This window comes from Dermacentor variabilis, chromosome 9 (assembly GCF_050947875.1).
Source record: "Dermacentor variabilis isolate Ectoservices chromosome 9, ASM5094787v1, whole genome shotgun sequence".
NCBI classification, from domain to species: domain Eukaryota; kingdom Metazoa; phylum Arthropoda; class Arachnida; order Ixodida; family Ixodidae; genus Dermacentor; species Dermacentor variabilis.
The window spans coordinates 136,710,790-136,732,975 of NC_134576.1; the positions used below are offsets into that span (position 1 = coordinate 136,710,790).

The 22,186-nt window shown below is 45.0% G+C and overlaps 1 protein-coding gene across 2 annotated transcripts in view; it reads left to right on the forward strand.

Annotated features, from left to right (window-relative positions):
• LOC142557633 (uncharacterized) overlaps positions 1-22,186 on the forward strand; it is a 72,210-nt gene that overhangs the window by 30,215 nt on the left and 19,809 nt on the right. The window contains exons 5-8 of one of the 2 annotated variants that reach the window (XM_075669603.1): positions 6,211-6,360; positions 12,729-12,917; positions 13,027-13,044; positions 20,919-21,293. In XM_075669603.1, coding sequence (XP_075525718.1) covers positions 6,211-6,360; positions 12,729-12,917; positions 13,027-13,044; positions 20,919-21,293 — 732 coding nt within the window. The remainder of the gene's footprint in view (positions 1-6,210; positions 6,361-12,728; positions 12,918-13,026; positions 13,045-20,918; positions 21,294-22,186) is intronic. The other variant, XM_075669604.1, reaches the window with a different exon arrangement.

Consider the following 22,186-nt stretch of genomic DNA (forward strand, 5'->3'; position numbering starts at 1 on the left):
TCATCATCGTCATGATTAACATGCAGAAACACTTCTTGACCGATCCCCCGTTGCGAGTCTGAGCCATGGTGGGAAATCATAATCAACACATGGCAAAGAGATAGTAGGCATTGGCATTATATGTGCCGTCCACTTCTTGTCCAATCCTCCGTTGTGGGCATGTGCCATTGTACCACCCGCTTCTTGGATATGTGTCATCGTATGGAGTCGTCATTACTATGGTTAGAGCATTGGACTGCTGCGCTGGCATGCAGAGTTTAGTATCTGGCCACCATATGCATGCTTGTTTTACTTAGCTTTTTTTTATCTACTTAAAGATAAACAACCCGACTAGCGACCAACTGACTGACCCAGGCGAAATCATAGGATGGCAGGGAAAGGAAGCTTCGCTTTAAATATTTAGTAGGTTGGACTGTAGTTAATCTACATAATTTGAAATGTTACGCAAATCGTTGCAGAACAAGGTGCCGACGTGCCTTTTTATTTTTGCGGCTTATGCTTGCCAAAGCCAGAAAAACGCAGATCCTTTTTTTTTTTTTTGTCATCTTGGCAAGTGAGTACTGTGGCGAAACTACCATCGTGGGCATCTACTGATCTTTATCAAGCTTGCCTCATGCATTTTATTGTTCACACAGTGTCTAGGGGCTGGAAAACGTACAATCACAGTTTGGTAGCATACTGAACATTGGTGCTGAAAGATTGTGTTTACCGGGAACATATTAACCAGCAAAAAAGAAGCGTTGCTGTGTTGGGTCATTTCATTGGGTCATTTTAGGGAACTGTATTAGAAAATGTCTGTCATTAAATATAACATTTTTGATGTTTGTATTCGAAACAAATCGAAATAGAATCGAAAAGAACTGTCTTTTTTTTTTTTTTTTTTTTTTTGCTGTGCAAGAACAAACAGTTCTCAGCGTCTGTTTCTAAATTAAAAAATATGTCTGTTTTGTGTAGTATTTTGTGATGACTACATGCTGCTGGTTAAATTTAGGATGTAAAAGCGCGCTCAGCCGTTAGACGTCTAAGCCTTGCAAGACAACCAGCCTCTCAATAGCAAGGGCATGGGATTGTGGACAGTGAGGTTGCACTTAAAGCATAGTAAAGAGTGATGGGGGCCAATGTGCAAAAGAACATATTTGCAACAAGAATGCTCTTTCCGGGAGTGTAGGTTCAATGGGCCAGTACTCAGCACTATGCAAATATGCCAGCTCGCTGCCACATGCACATGCCGCACCTCGGTGCAGTGTACCACATGCCTGATCCAACATTTCATAATAGAGCGATGGCCAATCCGCTACTGCAATATGCGCCCAAGCAAGATATGGGACATTTAATACAGACCTCACAGGCAATGGATGTTCCATGATGGGCTTTGCCAAAATGCTGAAGTGCATTGTGGTATGTTAGAAGGCACTATTCTAAACAAATACAAATACATTACACATGATTGAAGTTAGAACGTTCTTTTTCATGCAGTCGAAGAGGCCCTCTCCCTTTTTCCTGTAGTACAGTTAAACCTTGTTATATCGAAATTTCATTGTATTGAAATTCGACCTTGTATGCGAATGAGTATAGTAGCCGATAGATTCTTCTGACACAAAGAGGGGCCGCAGAATTTTCCAAGTTATTGGGCAATCAAAAAATGCTGATTTGAATGAGAAAACAACTCATTTTGATGAATTTGAAAGTTGGCGATAAATGACACTGTTTCATGCCATATACACGACATCTTCACATCGGTGGTGCAAATTAAGCGAAACCAGCCACGCTTTCGCATGCACTACACCCCCGCGGCTAATAGCATCACCCGCACTGGCATGACGCTATCATGAAAAGCGCCTGCAGCAGGGAGCGAATACTTTGTGAGTGTCATTTACACGACATCCTCACATCGGTGGTGCAAATTAAGCGAAACCAGCCACGCTTTCGCATGCACTACACCCCCGCGGCTAATAGCATCACCCGCACTGGCATGACGCTATCATGAAAAGCGCCTGCAGCAGGGAGCGAATACTTTGTGTCTGTCTCTTGCTTCCAATGGGTCACCGAAACTCGAGATTACGCAACCTCCAATACTAAACACGTGGGAAGACAGCTTACATGATACCACGCTGTCTCGGCACGCCCACTCTTTGCACATGCAGCAGGTTACCTCTAAAGCAGGGTGCACGGCTGCATGTGTGCTCAGCCATGCTTACAGCCATGCACAGCCATGGCCGAGACATGCGGCAGAAATTGGGAGGCACGCCAACTTACCCGCCCCGACTCTCGTATGCGCTTGATCGCATTATTGCGAGCTCGCTCCCCTCCCTCTCTTTCTATTTGCTTGTGTGGGAAGGTGGCATTTGTGCGTGAAGCCGCCGTCTTTCTCTCTCACCTTCGCACACTTTGACTTGCACTTAAAGCACATAGTGCGTGGGCCACGACAGGATCTTTTCACACTTTGAGTTTATACGGAACATTATGCAACTTTGGAGGTCGCTCTTGTCGTGCTGCGCACGATTTAAGAGATGAGTTTGCAGGCAGCCACTTGTAATTCAATCGTTTGACCATCTGCGTCCGCTGGAGTTTCCATTTATTTTCTTGGTGTTTCCTTGCTGGGGAAGTGAAATTTTGTAGCATTGAAATTGCCTACAAACACACTTCTTAATTGTGAAGTTCTAATTACATGGTATTCTATAGACAAGAGGTTAAGAAAAGTTAAATACTTCGTTGTAGCGAGAATTTTGTTATATCAAAGTTTAACTGTATAATGTACAGTCGCCGACCGTTTATTCGGACCTCACAGGGACTGCGGAAATGTCCAAATAAACAGGTGTCCGAAAGCGCAGACTAAGAAAAAAAGAAATCCTTTATTTCCACGCACTTATTCGGACTCTGCAGTGGGCTTGAAGAAATCGTGAATGCGCCGTTGCACGCTGTTCCATTTACGCGCAATAAGATAAGCCTGAATCTCGGAGACGGTCGTACGGTCACTATAGGCGGCTGAAAGCACAGTCATTGCTTGTACACGCTCCGCATGCGACGGCAGCGTAGCATATGGTGCGCCATCTTCAGAGTCTGAGTCATCATCCGGCGGCGCAGCAGAATGACGAATGATCTCGCCGTCGTGGAGTTCTGCACATGTCAGTACAGCAGTATCAGCACCTGTGAAACTGTCAAATGAGACGGTGTCCAGAATCTCAATGCAACCACTGCGCAGGTCTCGGCAGAACATTTTCGGCATCAGTAGGGAGCACACCGGAAGGCGACAAATCCTAGGCCTCTCGGCACCCGCTTGCCGGCATTCCCCATTGGAGTCTGCACGGGCACTGTCGGCGCCATTAGACACTTGACACTATGTTTCCGTATGCCGCGTTGCATCACCGCAACCTTGACACAGCACACAAAGCAAACATCACCACGCCGTCACGCCGACACCAGTCGTACAAACGAGAAACTTGGCCTACTCACAGCGTCGTGCACGAAGAAAGAAACAAAGCAGCAGCTGGATTGTCTTGACATGGCTTACTAAGCTGAGACCGGAACTGCTGTAGCTACGAAACAGGCAGAAACGTTGATGATGAGTGGTGATTTGCAGGAGCGCCACTTCGTGGGGCAGCAAGGAGGCTCCGCTCAAAACAAAAATGGCTTTCAGCAAGTCGAACCATGCACCGGTCAGAGTCGGTGCATGGTGCTCTCGATCGAGCTGACTCGAGGAGTGTTCGCAAAATCAGACAAGAGGTTGCAAGGTGCCTGAACGTTCGGCAGTTGTTATACATTATGGTCTATGGGGAGAATGGCGATGCCGCGAAGCAGACCGAATAATCGAGCATGTCCGAATTTTTGGAGTCCGAAAAATCAGTCGGCAACTGTACATGTCGCATTATGTGAGTGGTTGCGCTATATTCTTGTGAATGCAGTACCTTGACAACAGTAAGTCGGTCAGATGTCTCACACTGAAGGAAAACAGAAGGCGCTTGCTGCTCAAGCTGTGCTGATGAAGTCCTGCTAGCATGTGGCACAAAGATTAGGAAAAATAAGAGACAATGTTCTTCAGTAGTTCTTGTCTAAGCTACGGCCATAGCAAACAGTACAGCACCATTTGATTTTGGTTGGGTCTGAGTGCAGCTTTTACCATGCTCATTTGTTACTTTTGAAATGCCACTCCCATTCATGAGGTTACTCATTGTATTTGCTTGACCGCAAATGCAATGAGTGATGGCTGACACAAGGTCAAATGGCTCCGAGTTTTGGAACATTTGATAAAGCACATATTGGATAGAATAGACTGCTAATGTGAATTCCTCAACTTTCTAATTTAACATGAGCAAGGTTCCTAGACCTCTTCAAAATCCTGCAAAAGCTTTGAATTTGGAAAAAGTGACTCAACTCTTAAAACTCCTTGAATATAAATGCGCTCCTTGAATTCTTTGAAAACGGCGGTGGTGGGCAACTTTTAAACCTACAAACACTGCATATGGGCTATGCCATGGACAGTGCCTACTGGAAGATGATCCTAAATATTTTCTTTTCAGTGTTGCTAAGCAGTGTAATGTGGCGTGTGCATCAGCATCCAACAACAGGCTTGTTTAAATTGACATTGCCGTCGTGGAGCTAAATGAAGCCAGGTGGAGCAACCAAGCCGTGCCACTAATTTTGTTGTTTTTATAGTTCACACTGCAGCCATCATATAAAGTAAGTTTCAGCCGTTTGGCTTTGATGCAATGAGTCTCTGGCTGAAGCTGGACACTAACTAACCCTCAGGCTGGGAGGCAATAGAAATCATTGCAATGGAAAACTCAACTTCGAAAAGCCCCCTAAAGAGCTTTAGGCATGTGTACGACTCGGCAGCTGCTCAGCTGCAAGTAATTGCAGCTAAGAAGGAGATTTTACTGTTTTTTATTGTAAGTGTACGAATAAGGCTTATTTTCCCCCTCCTTGAATTTTGAATAGAATATTCTGTACGAAGCTTGCATGAGTCAAATACGCAATCCTTTAGTGTAACGGTTTACTAGTCTATTTTTTTACCGTTGACAATGTTATTACAATGATTCAACATGTTAAAATAATACCCGTGCCACACGGGTGAGGTTCATGCCATTATATTTCTATTGCTGCTACACGTGCATACTTAATGACATTAAACGTCGTGATGATGATAGCAGCAGTGAAGTGATAAAGTTTGCCTGCCAATCGTAATACAATAAAAACAGTTATTTAGAAAGCAAATGTTTAAGAAATGGCCTGAGAAACATTGATAGACGTATTTTATGTAGTTTACTTCAGGAATGTCATTGTGACATCCAGCCGTAAACTGTTTGACGCCGAAGCTAGCTGAACGGCCAACCCATAGCATAGCCAAAGCATAAAAATTGGAAAAATGGCGCTCACAGCTTCAAAGCTTTCAAGCAGCAATCCTGAAAACTGATCGTTTGCTCCAGTTTGTTGTGGCATATGTGCTTCTTCGAGCCAAACATCGTCAAGAAAAAATTTCTAAGGCTTCAGTATAAGACCAACAAGGCAAGGAGTTGCCACCGTGCAATGGAACATTTTCTCATGGCTAACGCGTTCATGATTAGTACTGTAGCCATGCCTACTGGCAAGATCGCCTGCTGATCTATACGAAAATAAAGAGCTCCTGTTTAAAAATAAGTGAAGATCATGTTAGTTGTTTTTATCTACAAGTTTAATATTGCAGAACGTGGTCACCACGCCCACGGCGGGGACATTGGAAACGAGAGTACGCATTCGGTGGTCAAGTGAGCTGTATTACTGTAAGAACGCCCTACGCCGTGAAAAAAAGAGCTCCTTTTAAAAGAAAGTGAAGAATATATTAATTGTTCTTAACTAAGAATTCATTTAGTCTCATCAGAATGTGGAAACACTGGGAACGAGAGTACGCATTTGGTGGCCAAGTGAGTTACGAGAACGCACTACGTCGCGAATGGCATTAAGCTTTAATGACACTAAGCATGTCCGTGTGGCGACCCGCAAATTGCATTAAAGTTTAAGGCATTAGCAAGTTAATGTCATTTACTGTGCCCGTGTGGCATGCATATCAGCTAACTTGCTAACAAATGCATGTGCATATTATAATTCAATATTTGAAGCTAAGTATCCCTATTCGAAACTTATAATATCTGCACACTTTTTCCCCCCATCACAATCTCTGTTGGTTGTATCATTTTTATGGGCGGAGGTTCACCTGAACTTAACCTTTTTCTACAGCTGTACCACGTGGGCGGCTTCCAATACCCAGCTCTGATGGAAGGTGTTGCAGTGCCTGTTGAAGCTTGCTGGGTGTTGACGCCTGGCGAAGTCTTCGTTCAGCTTGCAGAGACACAGGGTGCCCTTGAGCAACTCATGAGTGAAATGCAGGTAAGCTGTGTCGTGTGTTGTGAGGTATGGTGTAGTGGAGAGCTTCAGGTTAATTGTTCATGTTGTAGGAGTCTCGTATCTCGCGGAAGTACAGACCACCATGGGTTTGGGCTTAGCGAGCCCTTCAAACCACCTCAACTGTCACTTCTCGTAGTCTTTGCACACCGCCGCACACACGCTCAGGCCACAAAAGAGGGTGAAGATTAAGGCGATAGCTTGGCTGTTCAGCTATTCTTATAAAACAGAATTTTCATTAATTTCACTGTAAAATGAATATTTGAAGTGAAATTGCCGCAGTTCCATTAAAAAAAAAATTTTGTGCTGCATTCTGGCTCTGGTACGTAAGAGTGATGTTAATGCTTTCTAAGTTTTGTATTTTGGCTGTGTTTGCTTTGTAAAGTTTCCTTAACTCTTTCCTTACCGCAGAAAACAGCCGTTTTTGCTATGTGTCTACATATTATTTTTTTTCTTGGGAAAATTTTGTTGTACAATGGATTGTTATATATGAAAATGTAGCTGATTGTTTTGCCTTTCCAATGTAATAACATACAAAGTAATCACTGCGACATTTTTTCATATTTTATCTCTGAAAGCTGAAGAAAAGTAAGAAAAACATACATGCGAAGACACGAAATTGACACTACACTTCACCACACGTACAAGAAAAAAAAACTGGGATATACAAATGATTGTCCGTGAACTCAGGTACACTTCCTGAAAATCTGAGCACTCTGGGTAAAAAATTATATTTTCAAGCGACCTTTGAACTCGGCGCCCATGACGCATGTGCCAATCGGCGAAACAGTTACGCGTAGTCGTAAAACAAAGGTGCGCTTCACAGGTGCTGCAAAAAACATTTGTCTTCACTTCTTTCTTGGTTTTCTCATAGCACTGCTTACAGTTCCTTCGGTTGTCGACCTTCTCAGGCTTGTGGCGAACCCAGTCGGGTGGCAGATAAGAGATGCTGGCCGGTTGATCATCATCAAGATTCAAAATTTGCTTAATGAGCATCTCTCGGAAAGAAAGTTGGTCAAAGCGGGCACTCAGACGTAGCTCAGCAATGTCGGGGTGCCTTTTCCGATGCTCTTGAAACAGAATAAAACTATTTACACAAGCAATATCTATGCAGTGGAAAAAGAGTGTTTTCCACCAGCGCACACATTTACGAAGCACGTTGTACGTTCCAATGATTTGGTCAGATTTGTCAACGCCCAGCATACCTGCATTGTACTCATGTACAAACAAGGGCTTTCTTATGGTCCTCTCGCTCCACTTGTTGCCCACTTTTGTACGTCTCTTTGCAGGCACATGTTCATTGGCTGTATGAATGGGGCTCATGAGACTTACAGCCTTACGGTCCTTCCACTGAAGAAACAAGACGTTTCCTTCCCTTATCCAACGAATGTCTCCACGTTCAGCTTTCTTTTCCCATTTTGGATCTTTCAGATCGCCAGGGAAGCCTCGACGATCTTTTCTCGTTGTTCCACATGCCAGCGTTTTGCACTGAAGGAGGTGTTCGAAAAGGTGCTTCGAAGTATAAAAATTGTCCATGTAAATTTTGTATCCTTGTCCTAAATATTTATCACAAAGCTTACCCACTACATCAAAAGCCAATCCATGCGGTCCCGGTCTCTCCCGCTTGCCCGTGTAAACGAAGAACTGTAAGGTGTATCCAGTTTCTGACTCAGCTAAAACCCACAATTTGTAGCCCCACTTCGTCACCTTGTCCCGAATATATTGCCTGATTCCCGAGCGTGCTTTGGATTTCACCATCCTTTCATCGACTGAAATGGCTTCCCGTGGCTGAAAAAATCGTGCCGACGCCTCGTTGATCTCTCAAAGTAGTGGGAGTACCTTCCGCAGTTTGCCAGCTGAAGCAGCACTGTCATCCTCAGGGTCCGAGACATGCAAAAAAGCAAGCAGGGAGAAGAAACGCTTCCTGCTCATGATCTTCCCTGGAAGTAGACCGCCGTAGATTGTTCCAGTGTTCCAATACAAGTGGAGTCTAGGAAGTTGCACGATGCCCATGTAAATCAATAGCGCAATGAAGCGCAACATCTCAGGGGGCGTGACCTCTAGCCAGGAGCCATCTGGCTGAGCATAGCTTGGTTTCTCAAAAATTTTCATCCACGCATACTTGTTTGTGTGTGCACAGAAAGTGGAAATCATTTCAGCGGTAAAAAACATCATGAACATGTCCAGTGCACCAAGAAACCTGCGCGTCTCACTCCGGCGCGTCACGTCCAGGTGTACGCCAGGTGCGCGATTCGGTGAAAACCTGACTCAGCACGGCGTGTTTGGCAAAATATCGCCTCCGTATGTAGTTGACACCCTAAAAGAAAAACGTAAACAGGTGTCGTCATTTACAAAGCACGCGCATCGTATAACAACAACACTGACATCCGAAACTATGCTTACCTTGCCACGCTAGTTGAAGGTCCGGGCTGTGTAGAGGAATCATCACTGTCGGAGTCGAAATCCGATGATCCAACGTCCTCTACGGACTCCTCACTACTGCTCATATCGATAATATGAGCATCAGAAGCAGCGGAATCACTTTGAGAAGACTTCTTTTTCAGCGGCGCGCGACGCGTTTTCGGCGGCATGTTGGGAAAACTCCTCGCTACCTTCTCCGCTGCTTTTTTTTTTCTCGCAGGAGCCTTCGCGCTAAAACGCAAAAAAACATAGAAAGTGCGCAGTAGTTCTTCTATTACTGGCCAGATGGCGCCACACGTCCGTAACCGCGGAGTTTTATTTTTGGCGGGGTATTCAAAACCATCGATCCATAGTGATCGATGCTCTATGGCGCGGTAAGGAAAGAGTTAAAGGGACTGACAACTGACCAGAATGTGTTCTGAGGCTGCAGTGCAAATGAGATGACTATGATTTACAGTGATAGAATCGAGCACGCTGTTTGCAATTGAAGTAGGAATTGTAATTTTAAATTAGCAAAGAACATCTTAAAAACTAGTAAGTGGCGAGGCCTGGCACTGAAATCTTGGTACTTTGGATGTAGTCTATGAGATTACTGTACGTCAGTTTGCTGTTATTAAGTAGAACATAAATAATGTTTAAAATTGCATTTTCTATATTATTAGACACTTGCACTTTATTCTATGCTTTGGAAATCAAAAGCACACGTGGCCACCGCAACACGCTGAACCGCATATCACATGCAAAAAATTTCGTTTCGTTTTTGATCCGGTTGGTTTCTTTTTGACTGGTTAAATAGTAAAGCAGTTGGACAGGAATCCATGAAAACATGTAGCTATTATTGCAGAGGTACTTTAACACTTCGGAAAACATAAATCGCAGGAACCTCGCAGTCGTAGACAAAATAATACTTTCTCACAGTTATGGCCGCACTTGTCGTCTGCATCCCACTACTGCCGGTGTATAATCGCTGTTGCGCTGACGTATCACCGTTTTCAGCATCCATCCAGTGAAGGAGTACATCCTCACTGCAGATCAAAAAGTTCTGACAAAAAATGTTCCACGGTGTTTGCCACATTACCACTCCACGATTAGACACTCTTATCGGTAAGCTTTCCATTGCATTAAAAAAAAAATTAAGTACCGTGAAAATTTCTTGTCATAATTTTTCGAATTGCTTCATTAATAGCCAAGGTAGAAATATTTTGACGGAGGCAAGATGTAGGTGAAAAATATATTTACAAAATATTTACAAAGAAATGTGGGGCAAGAGACGATGCCTGATCCGGTCCACGTGCAAGCGACCTCATCGTCGACTTCATCGCTTTGCCAAATCTCACGTTCATTAATGTATCGATCACTCCCTAATATCGCCCTCCGGTGGCGGAAGCGCCATCCTGGTGCTTGCTACGACATTGCAGAGCTAGAAGGGCAATAGGGCTTCAGCCAGACTGGCCCTTGTGCCACTAAACAACACATTCATTCATTAGAATCGTCGAAATACGATTGATGATGGGCTCATTTTTTCGCCCGATGTTATCACCGTTCTTAGGAAACATCAGTTGGTAGCAAGGAGGTCGAAGTAGCAGGGCCCAGGGGTATAATCTCGTAATCGACATCACCAAGTTGACGCAGCACCTTGTATGGCCCGATGTAAAGTGGGAGGAGCTTCTCTAGTAGGCCAATGCGGTGGCATGGCAATCATAGGTGGACCAGAGAGCCAGGCGTGAAGTGCACACTTCCGTGTCGGCTGTTGTAACGGGACTTTTGGGAGTGTTGCGAAGCACAGTCAGTTGTGAGCAAGTTGATGTGCTGCACGGGCTCAACCATAGAGTGTCTAAATAAATACCTTAGAGGGAATGTGGCTCTAGTGTCTAAGGGGGCTCTCCTGAGCGTTGCCTCAACCTACGTGGGAATGATGGGAAGCACAGGCTTCGGATTGACTTCGATCTTTAGACTAGCGGCGTTTGCTTGTGGCGCAGTAAACGAAGCTATAATCAGATATTATCACGTAAAATCTAATTTTATTTATGCAGTATTTTATATAATGTACAACATGTTATATAAACTTTGTATGACTTTGAGATTGAAGCACAGCTTACTATGGTTTATTACCAGGGCACACCAGGGTATGCATTCTCGTGCGTTTCTGTTCCCGATTTAACGCCAGAGAATAATTACCATATTTACTCGCATAATGATCGCACTTTTCGGTCAGAAAAAACTGACGCAAATTCAGGGGTGCGATCATTACCGGGGTTAAATTTCCTGCGAAAAAAAAATTTTTTTTCGTCCCGCGTTTGCTACGGGATGCGGGTGCGGGACACCAAAACAAAAATGGCGGCCGGCGGAGCAAGCTGAATGCGCCGAACGCGATTTTTTTTTCTTCTCGCGAGTACATTACGTGCATCGAAACAGTTTCTTCCATATCAGTAATGAATAATATCGTTAATATCTGCAAGTTTGCGGCAATAACGTAGCCATGTCCACTTTGAGGGGGCAGAAACAGATGGGCGCGCTTAGCTGCCAGTGACATAGAAACACATGGCGGGCATGCTGCGTAAACTGCGGCATCTGTCTTCACTATTATTCTAATACCGCACGTCTGCGCTAAGGGTGGGTGAATATCTTAGCTGTGTTACAAACGTTGGCGTATGAATAAGGTACACTTTTGATGTATCAGTGTAAACGTGGCTACTATCATTGCCGCTCGCGATTTGTTTTATGCCCATGAGTGCAGATGAGAAGAATCGAAAGGCGCCTTTTTTTGTTGTTGTTGACCACAACCATTATAAAGCCGACACATAAGAAAGGCAAGTTTGGTTGTACCTCTTTTTGTCATGGAAGTGTGGAAAGTGATGAAAGTAATGAAATGAGGCATCTACTTAAGAATGTTTGGTGCGTGTAGACCGCTTGGTTTGTCTTGGAGAGTCGTTCGCGTAGCATTCGACAGATGGTAAGCGCGATCATTATTAGCTAGACTCGGCACACGACATATCGCTGCGGCAAGTTCGGGGTGCGATCATTACACGGGGAAATTAAAAAAATCGAGTTTTGACGACAAAATTCAGGGGTGCGATCATTACGTGAGTGCGATCATTATGCAAGTAAATACGGTATTTATTTTTACAGTAGCAATAACAACCATGCATGTACTTATATAAAAATACTCAAGTATTTATGGAAATAAATATTTTGTATTGTGAGAGTGTTGCGCCCTTGAGAGGAATGCTACAAGTGTCGTCTGCTACGACGCCTACTTGCTGCGAACGCAAGACTTTTCTCGCAGATGACAGGCACTTGCGAGCTCTTTCGAAAGGCTGCTTTGGCTGTCATTAACGGCTGTCAGCTGAACGTCTTCAAGAACTTTTAAGCACATTTGCTGCAGTGCTAGCTGGGACGCTTGTGGCCTCCTACGAGTATGCTTCATTATATGTTATATTGACGTAACGCTTCCGAAGCGTTATGGCATGGCTTTGCACTTACCCCTTTTGCGACACTAGATTTCATCTTCAAGGGGTGTACGGTAGTGCGATTAAAAGACGGGACAAAATTCGCAATTGAACGAAGCCTTTTGCTGCAAGTACAACTTCGTTATAACAAGGTTTTGTTGTATACATGTACGTAGGTGCACTTGCTGATGCACGTCATACCCCCCCGCCCCGTGTTAGAGTGGGGTGCCTGCAAGGAGAAGGGTAAACGGCATATAGTTTGAAATTTCAGCTCTTTCTGTGGCGCATAGTGATGTAATTCTTAGCAGACATGATTGTGAGTGCACAATGTATGCACTGCGCTTGTCAGCTCAAAATGGCCAGACCTGGTGAGGGGCCCTTTAATGTCTGTTTAATGTATTGCTTTTTTTCATATTAGCCTGTGGCTGTGCTATTATCTTGTACATATGTTGTGCCGTCTGCATCGTCTCTGCTTTGTGGCAGGCGTACTATGCCAGTCTTGGCGACGTGGTCAGCAGTGACATTCGCCCAGGCCAGGCATGCGTAGCCCAGTACCGTGAAGACGGGAAGTGGTACCGTGCCCGCGTGGTGCACGCGAAGGGCGGATTGCTGGGCGTTCAGTACGTCGACTACGGAAACTGCGAAGAAATCCCCGAAGGCTCTGTGCGTCAGGTAAGCTCCCAGCCACAAGGGAGGATGCCTTGGAAAGATGTGAGACGTACCTCACTGGTAGGAGTTAGTTTAATATTGCTAAATTTATTGCCTTGCTACTTCCACGCAGGATCGCCTTGCAAAGAAGGTAAGCGCACCTGCCTGCTTTCATCCTCATCTTCATGGTTGTGCATGCACGCTCACACCTGCACATTACTTTTGCTCTTGCTATCGCTATTGGTGTGTGAATTTTTTTTATTTTTAAGGAGCTGGCTTCAGTTCTTTCCTACCTGTTTTAAGTGCATGCAAGAATGCTAGCACTCTGTTTACGCAACCACTGAGCCAATTTGAGTGAAATTTATTTCAGCAAAGCTTTGGCATACAACTATCGCACCCTAAATTCTTTATTTATTTTTAAGAATGCGTTGGACATGCGACCATTACATGAAGAAACTAGAAGTAAATGCAAATTGACAGAACAAATTTTGGATGGCGTGGCTGACGACACTTAGTGCCCGCAGCCATGATCAGATGGTGCCCACAAATTAAACACAAAAATATAAAATAATGCGGACACAGGTGGCATGTGCTACACTTGAATAGTGTCAGTGTGGTTTGCAATTGCCGTGTTTTTGACTTCATGCGCACACGGATCTGTCTGAGAAATCGAACACAGCACTGTACAGAGTCCGAAGTTTCAATCACTGTGCTACATTGGTTTTGTTGTGTTGTCAACAGTGGTGCGGTGAAGTCTGAATGATCAAGCAGGTTTGAAGAACTCGCCCGCGACTATACTTTTTCTGCTTCATGGTTAGCGGCAGTACGGTTGCTGTATGCTGAAGCTTTTCATTGTTTGCAATCACCTATGCTTTTTCTGTCACGCAGGTTTTGTTCCTTTTGCACTCATCATTGTCATTCATTGTCATGTTGAGATTAGTTCAAGCTTATGGTTAGGTTCTGCAAACTCTTCATTCATGGAGGAGTCCATCTGCTGTTGAAAGCAAAATAGCATACTCTAGGCCCAAAGCTAGTTTCAACACTAGACTTGACATTTGAAATTTCAGGCATAGCCCAGCCGCTTTGATACATGCTAGTTTCTTTCTAGCCACTGAATGACAATAACCAAAAGTGGCCACATATTTGAAATTTGTTTTATAGAGGGACTTTGGGTGGGTCTTGTACAGTTTTATCGATCTATTTCCAGAATTGTTCCTTAATTTTTCCTGCTATATTTTATTGACCTCCATGAGTGGCATTATCTCTTTCTGCTACAGTCGAATGCACTTATAACAATATTCAAGTGCCAAGAAAATGCCATTGTTATAGATGAGACAAGTTGAAGTTTCTGCCTCCGACACCAGCACTAATTGATCCCCTAGCGGACAGATTCCTCTGTCGCTGGACGCCTGTTTTCCCGTTATAGCAAGCGCACCGATTTGTGTTGGAGTGCGTGCTATCATTGTTTATGCTTACACTTTGGTAAGTGTGGCTTCGTCATCCCATAACCTTGGTACACAGTATTTTTATGTCGCTCAGGGACACAACAGCCTCGAAAACATTAAGCGCTATGGCCCAGCTGTGAAATTGCTTTGTTCTGAGAAATTCACAGGTGAGACAAGCGCTGCACTGTACACAATCAAATAGCGCATTTTTCTGCTCGAGTTGCCGCTTACATACACAGCAGAAAAGTTTAGTAATCTTCATACACACGGGCATGTTCACTCAGTACTGGGCCCCATCGAAAAGATGCATCCTGCAGGACCAGCTAATGGGGGGACAAGCATAGTCGTGGTTAAGGGGCAGTGTGGAAATGGAGTAGATGCAATAGCACATTTTGGCAGCAGCTTAAAGTGCAAATATCATGGGCGTTTTCCGGCAGTTCTTCCCATATTCTGTGACCCTGAGAAGCAGCCGCGTGATGGAAAATGATGTGATGTGCATTGTTTATCATAAAGCACTTGGAGAGTGCCTATTGTACATTGAAAGACCAGAAAACGCAGAGCAAGTGCCACAAGCAACAAGAGAGAGAGAGCAGGCACAGTGCGACCGCCATGAGCACTGAGAGCATGTTTAGCGCCACATGCCTACAAACAAAAGAGGAGAAAACGCAGCGCAAGCACTGTGAGCAACAAGAGAAGAGCACGCGCACTGCTGTAGAGGCAACACACAGTGGCGCAGCTGTGCGACCACAATAAGGCACTTTTTAACATTGGGGGCGCTTCTCAAGGGACGCAGTAGTGCTGCTTAGCGAAGGTTGTGGGATCTGTAACCGGTAATTGTTATAACTGAGTTGCATGAAAAAAAGCAGCAAGGACAAACATGCAGTTTACTTAGACACAAAGAAGTACTATTGTCGAAACTACTTGTAGCATTACCGGTTTTAACGACGCTCGGGTGCAACAATGAGCAGCCACCCCACTGTGAACTTCTCAGTGTGTACGATGATAAAATAAACCGCTTACTACAAGGTTCCCATGCTGAATTATTAGCTGTAACAATCAAATCTGGCTACTAGGTGCCTACGCCGAAAAGAAAAGGCACGCGAAATTCAAAACAAGAGCAAAAATGCGAGCTACCGCACACCTTTTGCACATATCGTATTTACTAGCCTTAATGCGCCCCTGATTCTAACACGCACCCGATTTCTGCAAAAAGAAAGAAGGTTTCAAACCCCAATTCTAACGCCCACGACTTCTGTGACCAAAAGAAAAAGAAATTTGAATAATTTTGTCTTTTCACCAGTGAACAACCTCTTTATATTAGGCCTGTACTTCATTTGCTATCACTCTCAGATGGCCCCCTTTCACTTTTGGACCATCGCATCTAGTCTTCAGCGCCGAACATACCCAATGGGATCCCATCGCAAGTTTCTGCCACGCACTTTGCCACTTACTCGATAGAGGCACGCTTTAGCCTGTTGCTGGCTGTGAACATGTGGCATCCATTCATCATCCACCCACTATAATGTGCCCAAATGCAGGCCTTGACAGGCTTGTTACACACGTCTAATGGCTGCAACTGGAAACTCAAGCTGTCCGTTTTTACCACAAGGTCTGTGTGGCAAGACCTGCGTGGCGAGACCTGCTCTTTTCATTGCAGGATGAAAGCATGTAAACTTGTTTGGCCCCCATTGACTCCTCTGTTGTGTTGGCAGGCACACAAAGTACACCGGAGTCTGGCCGGCATTGCCGATCTGGCCTAGTTGATATGCTTTGCAATATCGCAACCATAAAACATACCGCTGAAAAGAAAACAGCTTTTATTCGAATTCCTGTGGCAGCTTTTGGCAAGTGCCAGTCCGCCTTCACAAAGAAAATCTTTTTTGCATCATAAAGCTGCTAATCCAGTTACAGCTTGCTTTAAAATTGGCTTCTCGAAAGGCCTCGACTACTGAAAAGTTCAAGGGTCTTTGCCTGGAGTGCCTCAGTGGTCACGGGCATGTGGTCCACTCAGAGCTTCAGGACGAAGTCAGCCATATCATCTTCAAGGTTTGGGAACCCTCCTGTTCGCGGACCGTGGTGGTCTTTACTTGAAGCTTTCCTGTCGAAAATGGACTTCAGTTTTTGCCATTTGCAAACTTAAGTCTCCAGTACACGGAAATCGCGTGTCGCAGCTTGGTTCCCACTCACCTCTGTGCACAGGATTACTTTACACTTAAAGCCATTGTCACAGTGGAAACGACACGCCTTCATGGCCGCTGAATCCATTTATCGGGTACGATAGTCTGCGGAGTGAATATGCGAGTAAATCACACAGGTACAGTTCACTGTAACAAAGGCAGCACTCCAGCCTATAGAATATGATCACTGCAGCTGTAGAAAACAATGGGGAAATGTGCTACCATGGTTGCCAGCAAAAAGTGTACTGCCACTGCCTTGTAAAGGTGATGGGAAGTTATGGGGTGGGTTTCGGTTTGTACTTGATTATAACGCACATGCGATTTTGGGGCCTATTTTCATTTAAAAAAGGTGCGCATCAGTATTGAGGAAGTAAGATACGCCTTTGTGCCGTGCACCCCACATGGCTTGCCTTTGTCGCATCGCCAGCCTCTCGTGCGCCTCTCCTGTTCCCCTTGCACCTCTCCGATACACGAGTCGACTGCACCCATGGAGGAAGTAAATGAATTAGAAGAGAGCATTGTGGCATGCAAGCAGCCTTGGCAAGCGAACTCTCCGTGAGGCTCACTTGTTCGGCTGCACTGTCGTAGCTCTGCCCTCAGTGGGAGTACTAAAACCTGCTTTGCACTCTTGACGCAACGATCACAAGTTGGGCCAGTATGTTTTGCTTCAGTCGTGTGGAGCGACACTCTCTCCTAACTTTTCCTTCCTCCATGATTGTGCCGGTGTTGGAGGGGTGGAAGGAAGGCAGGCTAGAGGCATGGGAGGCAGGCAGTGTGTTGGGGTTGCAGTGAAGGGGTAACATGCAGCAAGCAGGTGGATGCAGCAGCTCACATATTTTGTTTCTCCTTCAAAGATTTTCCATTCCTTCGTCTTTCATAGCACACACCCATTAGCCACTTAATTATTATAACTGATAATGTGGCATGGGAGCATTGTAGTAAGAAGTTTATTTCGCCGTACAACACATACAAAAGTTGGCAGTGCATCAGCTGCTCATAGTAATATCCAATATATTATTAAAATCAGTATCGTTATAAGTGTGTTCGACTGTATACGTGCATTTAAGCATCACTCTAGCCAGCACCTCATTTACATTGCCAGCTGGGGAGCACATCAACTCTGGCTTCTGGCATTGTGCTCATTTTCTTGTGGGAGACACACCTGCATGTGTTGCTTGGTGACGGCTTCACAGCAGACATAATTTTTCATCACTTACTGCACGACTGCATTCAAGTCATTATCAATGTGATAAACGGTAAGTGCTCGCCATGGTTACATTTTTTACTGGTGCTTTTCGCTTATCTGTGATGAGCTCTTTTGCCTTTCTGTGAAAAGTGCCTCCCTCCTGAACCCTGCTTATATTTAGAATGTTTTTAGCCTCCCCTCTCTGCCCCTTTATGTCAAGTGTGCTTGCTTGTTTGCTTATGCTGCCTTGTTGTCCACGATTGTAGCTGCGTGGATACACAAAGGTTTTTCAAAAGGGACAAATTATAATGAGACAAAAAATCGTTACATCAATTCAAAACTCAATATAAATTAAAGTGACGTGGCTTTGAAACAGTGAGTTGGTTATAGTTCTGAGGAAGAAATTAACTCTGGGAGAATTTATTTATGAAGCTAACTGTTACGTTGATGTGTTGTTTCCTAGTGGCATAACCTAGAAATGCACAAGAACATTGTAGGTATTAATGTTGAAATAACCATTGGTTATTATGCTGATTTGCCACAGTGAGGAAAGTGAATGTTAACCCCTTTGAGGGTCGATTTTTTTTGCCATATGCGATTGCCCAGGGTCGATATTATTTTATTGTAGATTCCAATTCTTCTTAGGGACTTATTTTTTAAAAAAATTACTGCAATTTTTCTAGGGTGACTGTAAAGTGAGAAAAAAATATTTTGCATTGGTATATATGTACAGTGAAACCTCGTTAAATTGAAGTTGGCTGGTGCTCGGAAAAAATACGTACTAAACTGTAGTACTGCTTAACCGGAATAGCATGAGATCGCCCTCTTACCTGTCAAAAACGGAACTCGGAGAGAGTGCAGTGAAAGGGGAAAAAGACATGCAGTATCTATTCAATTCACGCTACAAGTGTTAATTTCGTTTGATGCCACTGTGGCCTCAAACTTACTGAAGCTGCGAGCCAGCTTTTCAGCCAGACACCTCTTCTCGACAAACACTCGCATGGCAAATTTCTTGTTGGCGTTGCATATTCTCCATGCATAGGCGTGGTAGCGTTGCAGAAGTCACAGGGCGCCTTTTTCATTGCGGGGTTCTGTTCTCGCTGCGACGATTGCATTCATGAGGCTGATGCAACTCTCAGCTTCTGCGACTGTCGGGCCTAAATCCCCCGTGCTGTCCTCTTCACTGTTGCTAGGCGACATTTCGACAACAACAGAGGCAATGATGGCGAAAAGTCGAACCTCGCAGCCGACATCTCTTCGCGGTCGGAGCAGCGCTGCCGAGCAACTTCTTCGCATTCCAAATGCCACACACCGTAGTCAACAGTAGACCCATGTCGCGTGCCAGCGCCGAGTTCGTGTCACGTTCAATAGCACGAACTATGTCCAGTTTTTCTTCTATGCTGAGCACCCGGCGTCTTTTTCTTTTTTTTTTTTTTAAATCTGAACTTTGGCGGTAACGCGAGTCCTCGCTTGCACAACGCTCTCTGGCAAGGCGCCGAAATGACGTTGATGTTGATGTGGCTTCACGCACAAACGCACAGGGCACTTGGAGGCCGTTCTGATCTCTGGGGCTTGTTGTTCTGCCGGGCTGCCCGGTGGAGATGACTTACCACCGTGTTTGCGCAACGAAAAGAGGAAACACTACGTGTTAGCCGATACATATGCAATATGCTGGTACGGTTTATGCGGATACAAAACACATTATGCTCAATAGCCGCTGAGTTGGGGATTTGGCTTTACTACTTTTAAAACGAAACTACTGTTTAAGCGGCTACGGTTTAGAGAGTTTTTACTGTACTCTTAATTCATGAATAATGATAAAAAGGTAAATAAACTTATAAGAATTAAAAATTTGATGCATTTTATACGCATAGTTTAAGGCCTTAAAAGTGTGCACATGAGAATGTTTCGCAAGATTCGAATGTTCCTGCTCTCACACTGATATCTAATATGTACATCCGTAGCGTAATCGAACTGCGTAGGTGCGTGCACTCAAGAAAGCTGTGTGGTTGCGTGCCCATCAAAAAAAAAGCATGTGTGACAAACTTCCGCTAATCTTTATCTTATTGCCAAACAGCGGCAATTAGTTTTCGAGAGTGTCGGAAAAAAGAAACGAAGCAACGGAAACGCATGCACAGTTGCATATTTCCTATGCGCACCCCTGTGAGCACTAAACGAGTGAGAAAGAGACGATCGCCCTTTGACCGATTAGTAACGAGATAGCCATCAGTTTTGCAAGCGTAAGAAGCCGAAACCACCCGCGGAACAAACCCAAACTGCTGCCTGCCCGCGCGCGTGCGCCAATGCGCCGAGCGATAGTATATAGACGCACCGGAGCAAAGTAGATCAAAAACAAAGCATGCAACGAAAACCAAGAGGGGGAGGCGTGCAAAAAAAATTCCCTGTATTCCCACATAGTGGCAGCACATGACAGAAAAGAAAAAGTTGGGAAATTGGTGCGCTTTTTAAACGTACAGACGGCTCCGTAAGTATACAGCATCGACCATTTTTGGACTCGTTCGCAGCACCGTATATTTATGTCATTGACCCTCAAAGGGTTAAAGCAGTCGGCTTAAAACCATAGTTGCTCTTCAATTCACTAAGAACTGCCACAATTTGTATTCTTCGAAGCAATGGTGGCATAGAAAAGAAGTTTTTCGAAAGCCCAAGAAACCGTGACGAGTTGCTGAAGAAGTTTGCAAGTGGCTTGATAAAAGCAACCAGCCCAGTTGAACATAGCCAGTCACTCTTCCTGACTTTTGCTCGTTATGAATGGCTACATGAACACCTAAGTGAGAAATTGTATCTGGTTGTACTTCTCAGATTCAAATCTTCTAGAGGGAAACATAATGCTCTGCATCAGATAGCAGTGACAGTTGTCAATCACATCTGAGAGAACGCGATGTGTTCCTGAATTCTCATTTGAAAGCTTCAGTGGTGAAAAAAGAGATTACTGTGAAGCAAGCTTATATGAAACATCAGGTCACAAACACTGACCTGCTCTGAAATAACTAGCAGAAAACACTTTCTCTGTGGTGTAGCCAGAACAGCTTGCTGTAGCTTTACAATCTAAAATTAACCTTATGAAAATTACCGGCATCAGCAGTCCGGATATGAATGTGCAACCGTGTACTAAGTTGCCAAATTTTTTTATATGTGCAAGTGCTCACACCCTTCAGTTGACCTCTACTGAGCTCCTGTTGCACATGCTGCACAGATCCTGGCAAAGTATGCAGAGCTGCCAGCACAGGCCATTCGGTGTCGAATCCGTTCAGTGGCTCCCCCACGTGGCCACTCGACATGGCCAGTGCTGGTAGACCAAAAGCCACTGGAGCAGGCCTTTGAAGGTGTGTTCCTCTGCCGACCAGCCGCGCAGAAAGATGGCGTCCACCTGGTCGACCTCGAACGCCCAGGTGGCGGGCCATCGCTCGTCGAGACCTTGGTCGCTGCGGGGCTTGCTGCGGATGTGACCACCATTCCCCGTGAGCTGGGATCCACGTCCGAGGCCAGCCAGAACCAGAAGCAAACCCTAAGGGCTGTGATTTCACCTGCCGAGTTTGTCTTTCATCCGAAGCAGTATGTTGACGTCAAGGTGGGTTGCTGCGCTTAGTGGGGATGTCCTGTAAGGCTTATTTTTTAAATATTTAGGTGCATTAAGCAAAGCATGCCTACTGGGATGCTAAAGTGGCAGTACAGTCTCGAGCCCACATGTAACTGCCCCACTTAAGAGGTACTTTAGCTTGAAACAAACAAGACCCATGCGACCGTCAAAATACACATTATTTCAATGGCACAGAATCGCATGTATAATGAACGTCCTTGAACCCTGCTGATTGACAACACCAAACAGACGATGTAAACCGGGCACCAGGATGCACAATGACGACGGCTTCCGACCGCAAGCACGCAAGCTGTTCTCCCCAGCCTCTTCACGGGCATACTACCCGTTTCAGGTCCCTCTCAAGTGAGCTCCCCTCTCCCTGTAGATCAGCGTTGGCCATGAGGGTCAGCATGTGGCTTCCAAGATTGCCCTCCCACAAGTCCTCATAACTCTACTCCCCTTTCCTCAATGTCGGCGGGGGCGCTACGGCACCGGCAGCCAGCTTGAAGTCCAGATCGTTTTCTGGCTGTTACCAAGAAGCAGGCCTCTCTGCATTAGTCTCCCGGCTTGCTTGCTTGATTGTCGCATGTGCTCGTCTGCTCCATCAGTTGCGGTGCTTTGTTCTCCCTTTTGGTTTGTGTGGTACAAGCTCTTCATTCTAGTCGGGTACGAGTTCTATTCAGGATGGCGAACGGGAATGCCATGCCTGCGGCAGTCACGAAACGAAAATTGCTGGACATGGCAACAAAACAAGCAATTTTGACAGAACTGTCTCAAGGTGCTAAAAACTGCAAGCTGTTGAAGAAGTACAACGTGTTGAAATCAACCATCTTGACGATTCTGAAGAACAAAGAAAAGAACACCAAATCTACGGACAGAAAGCG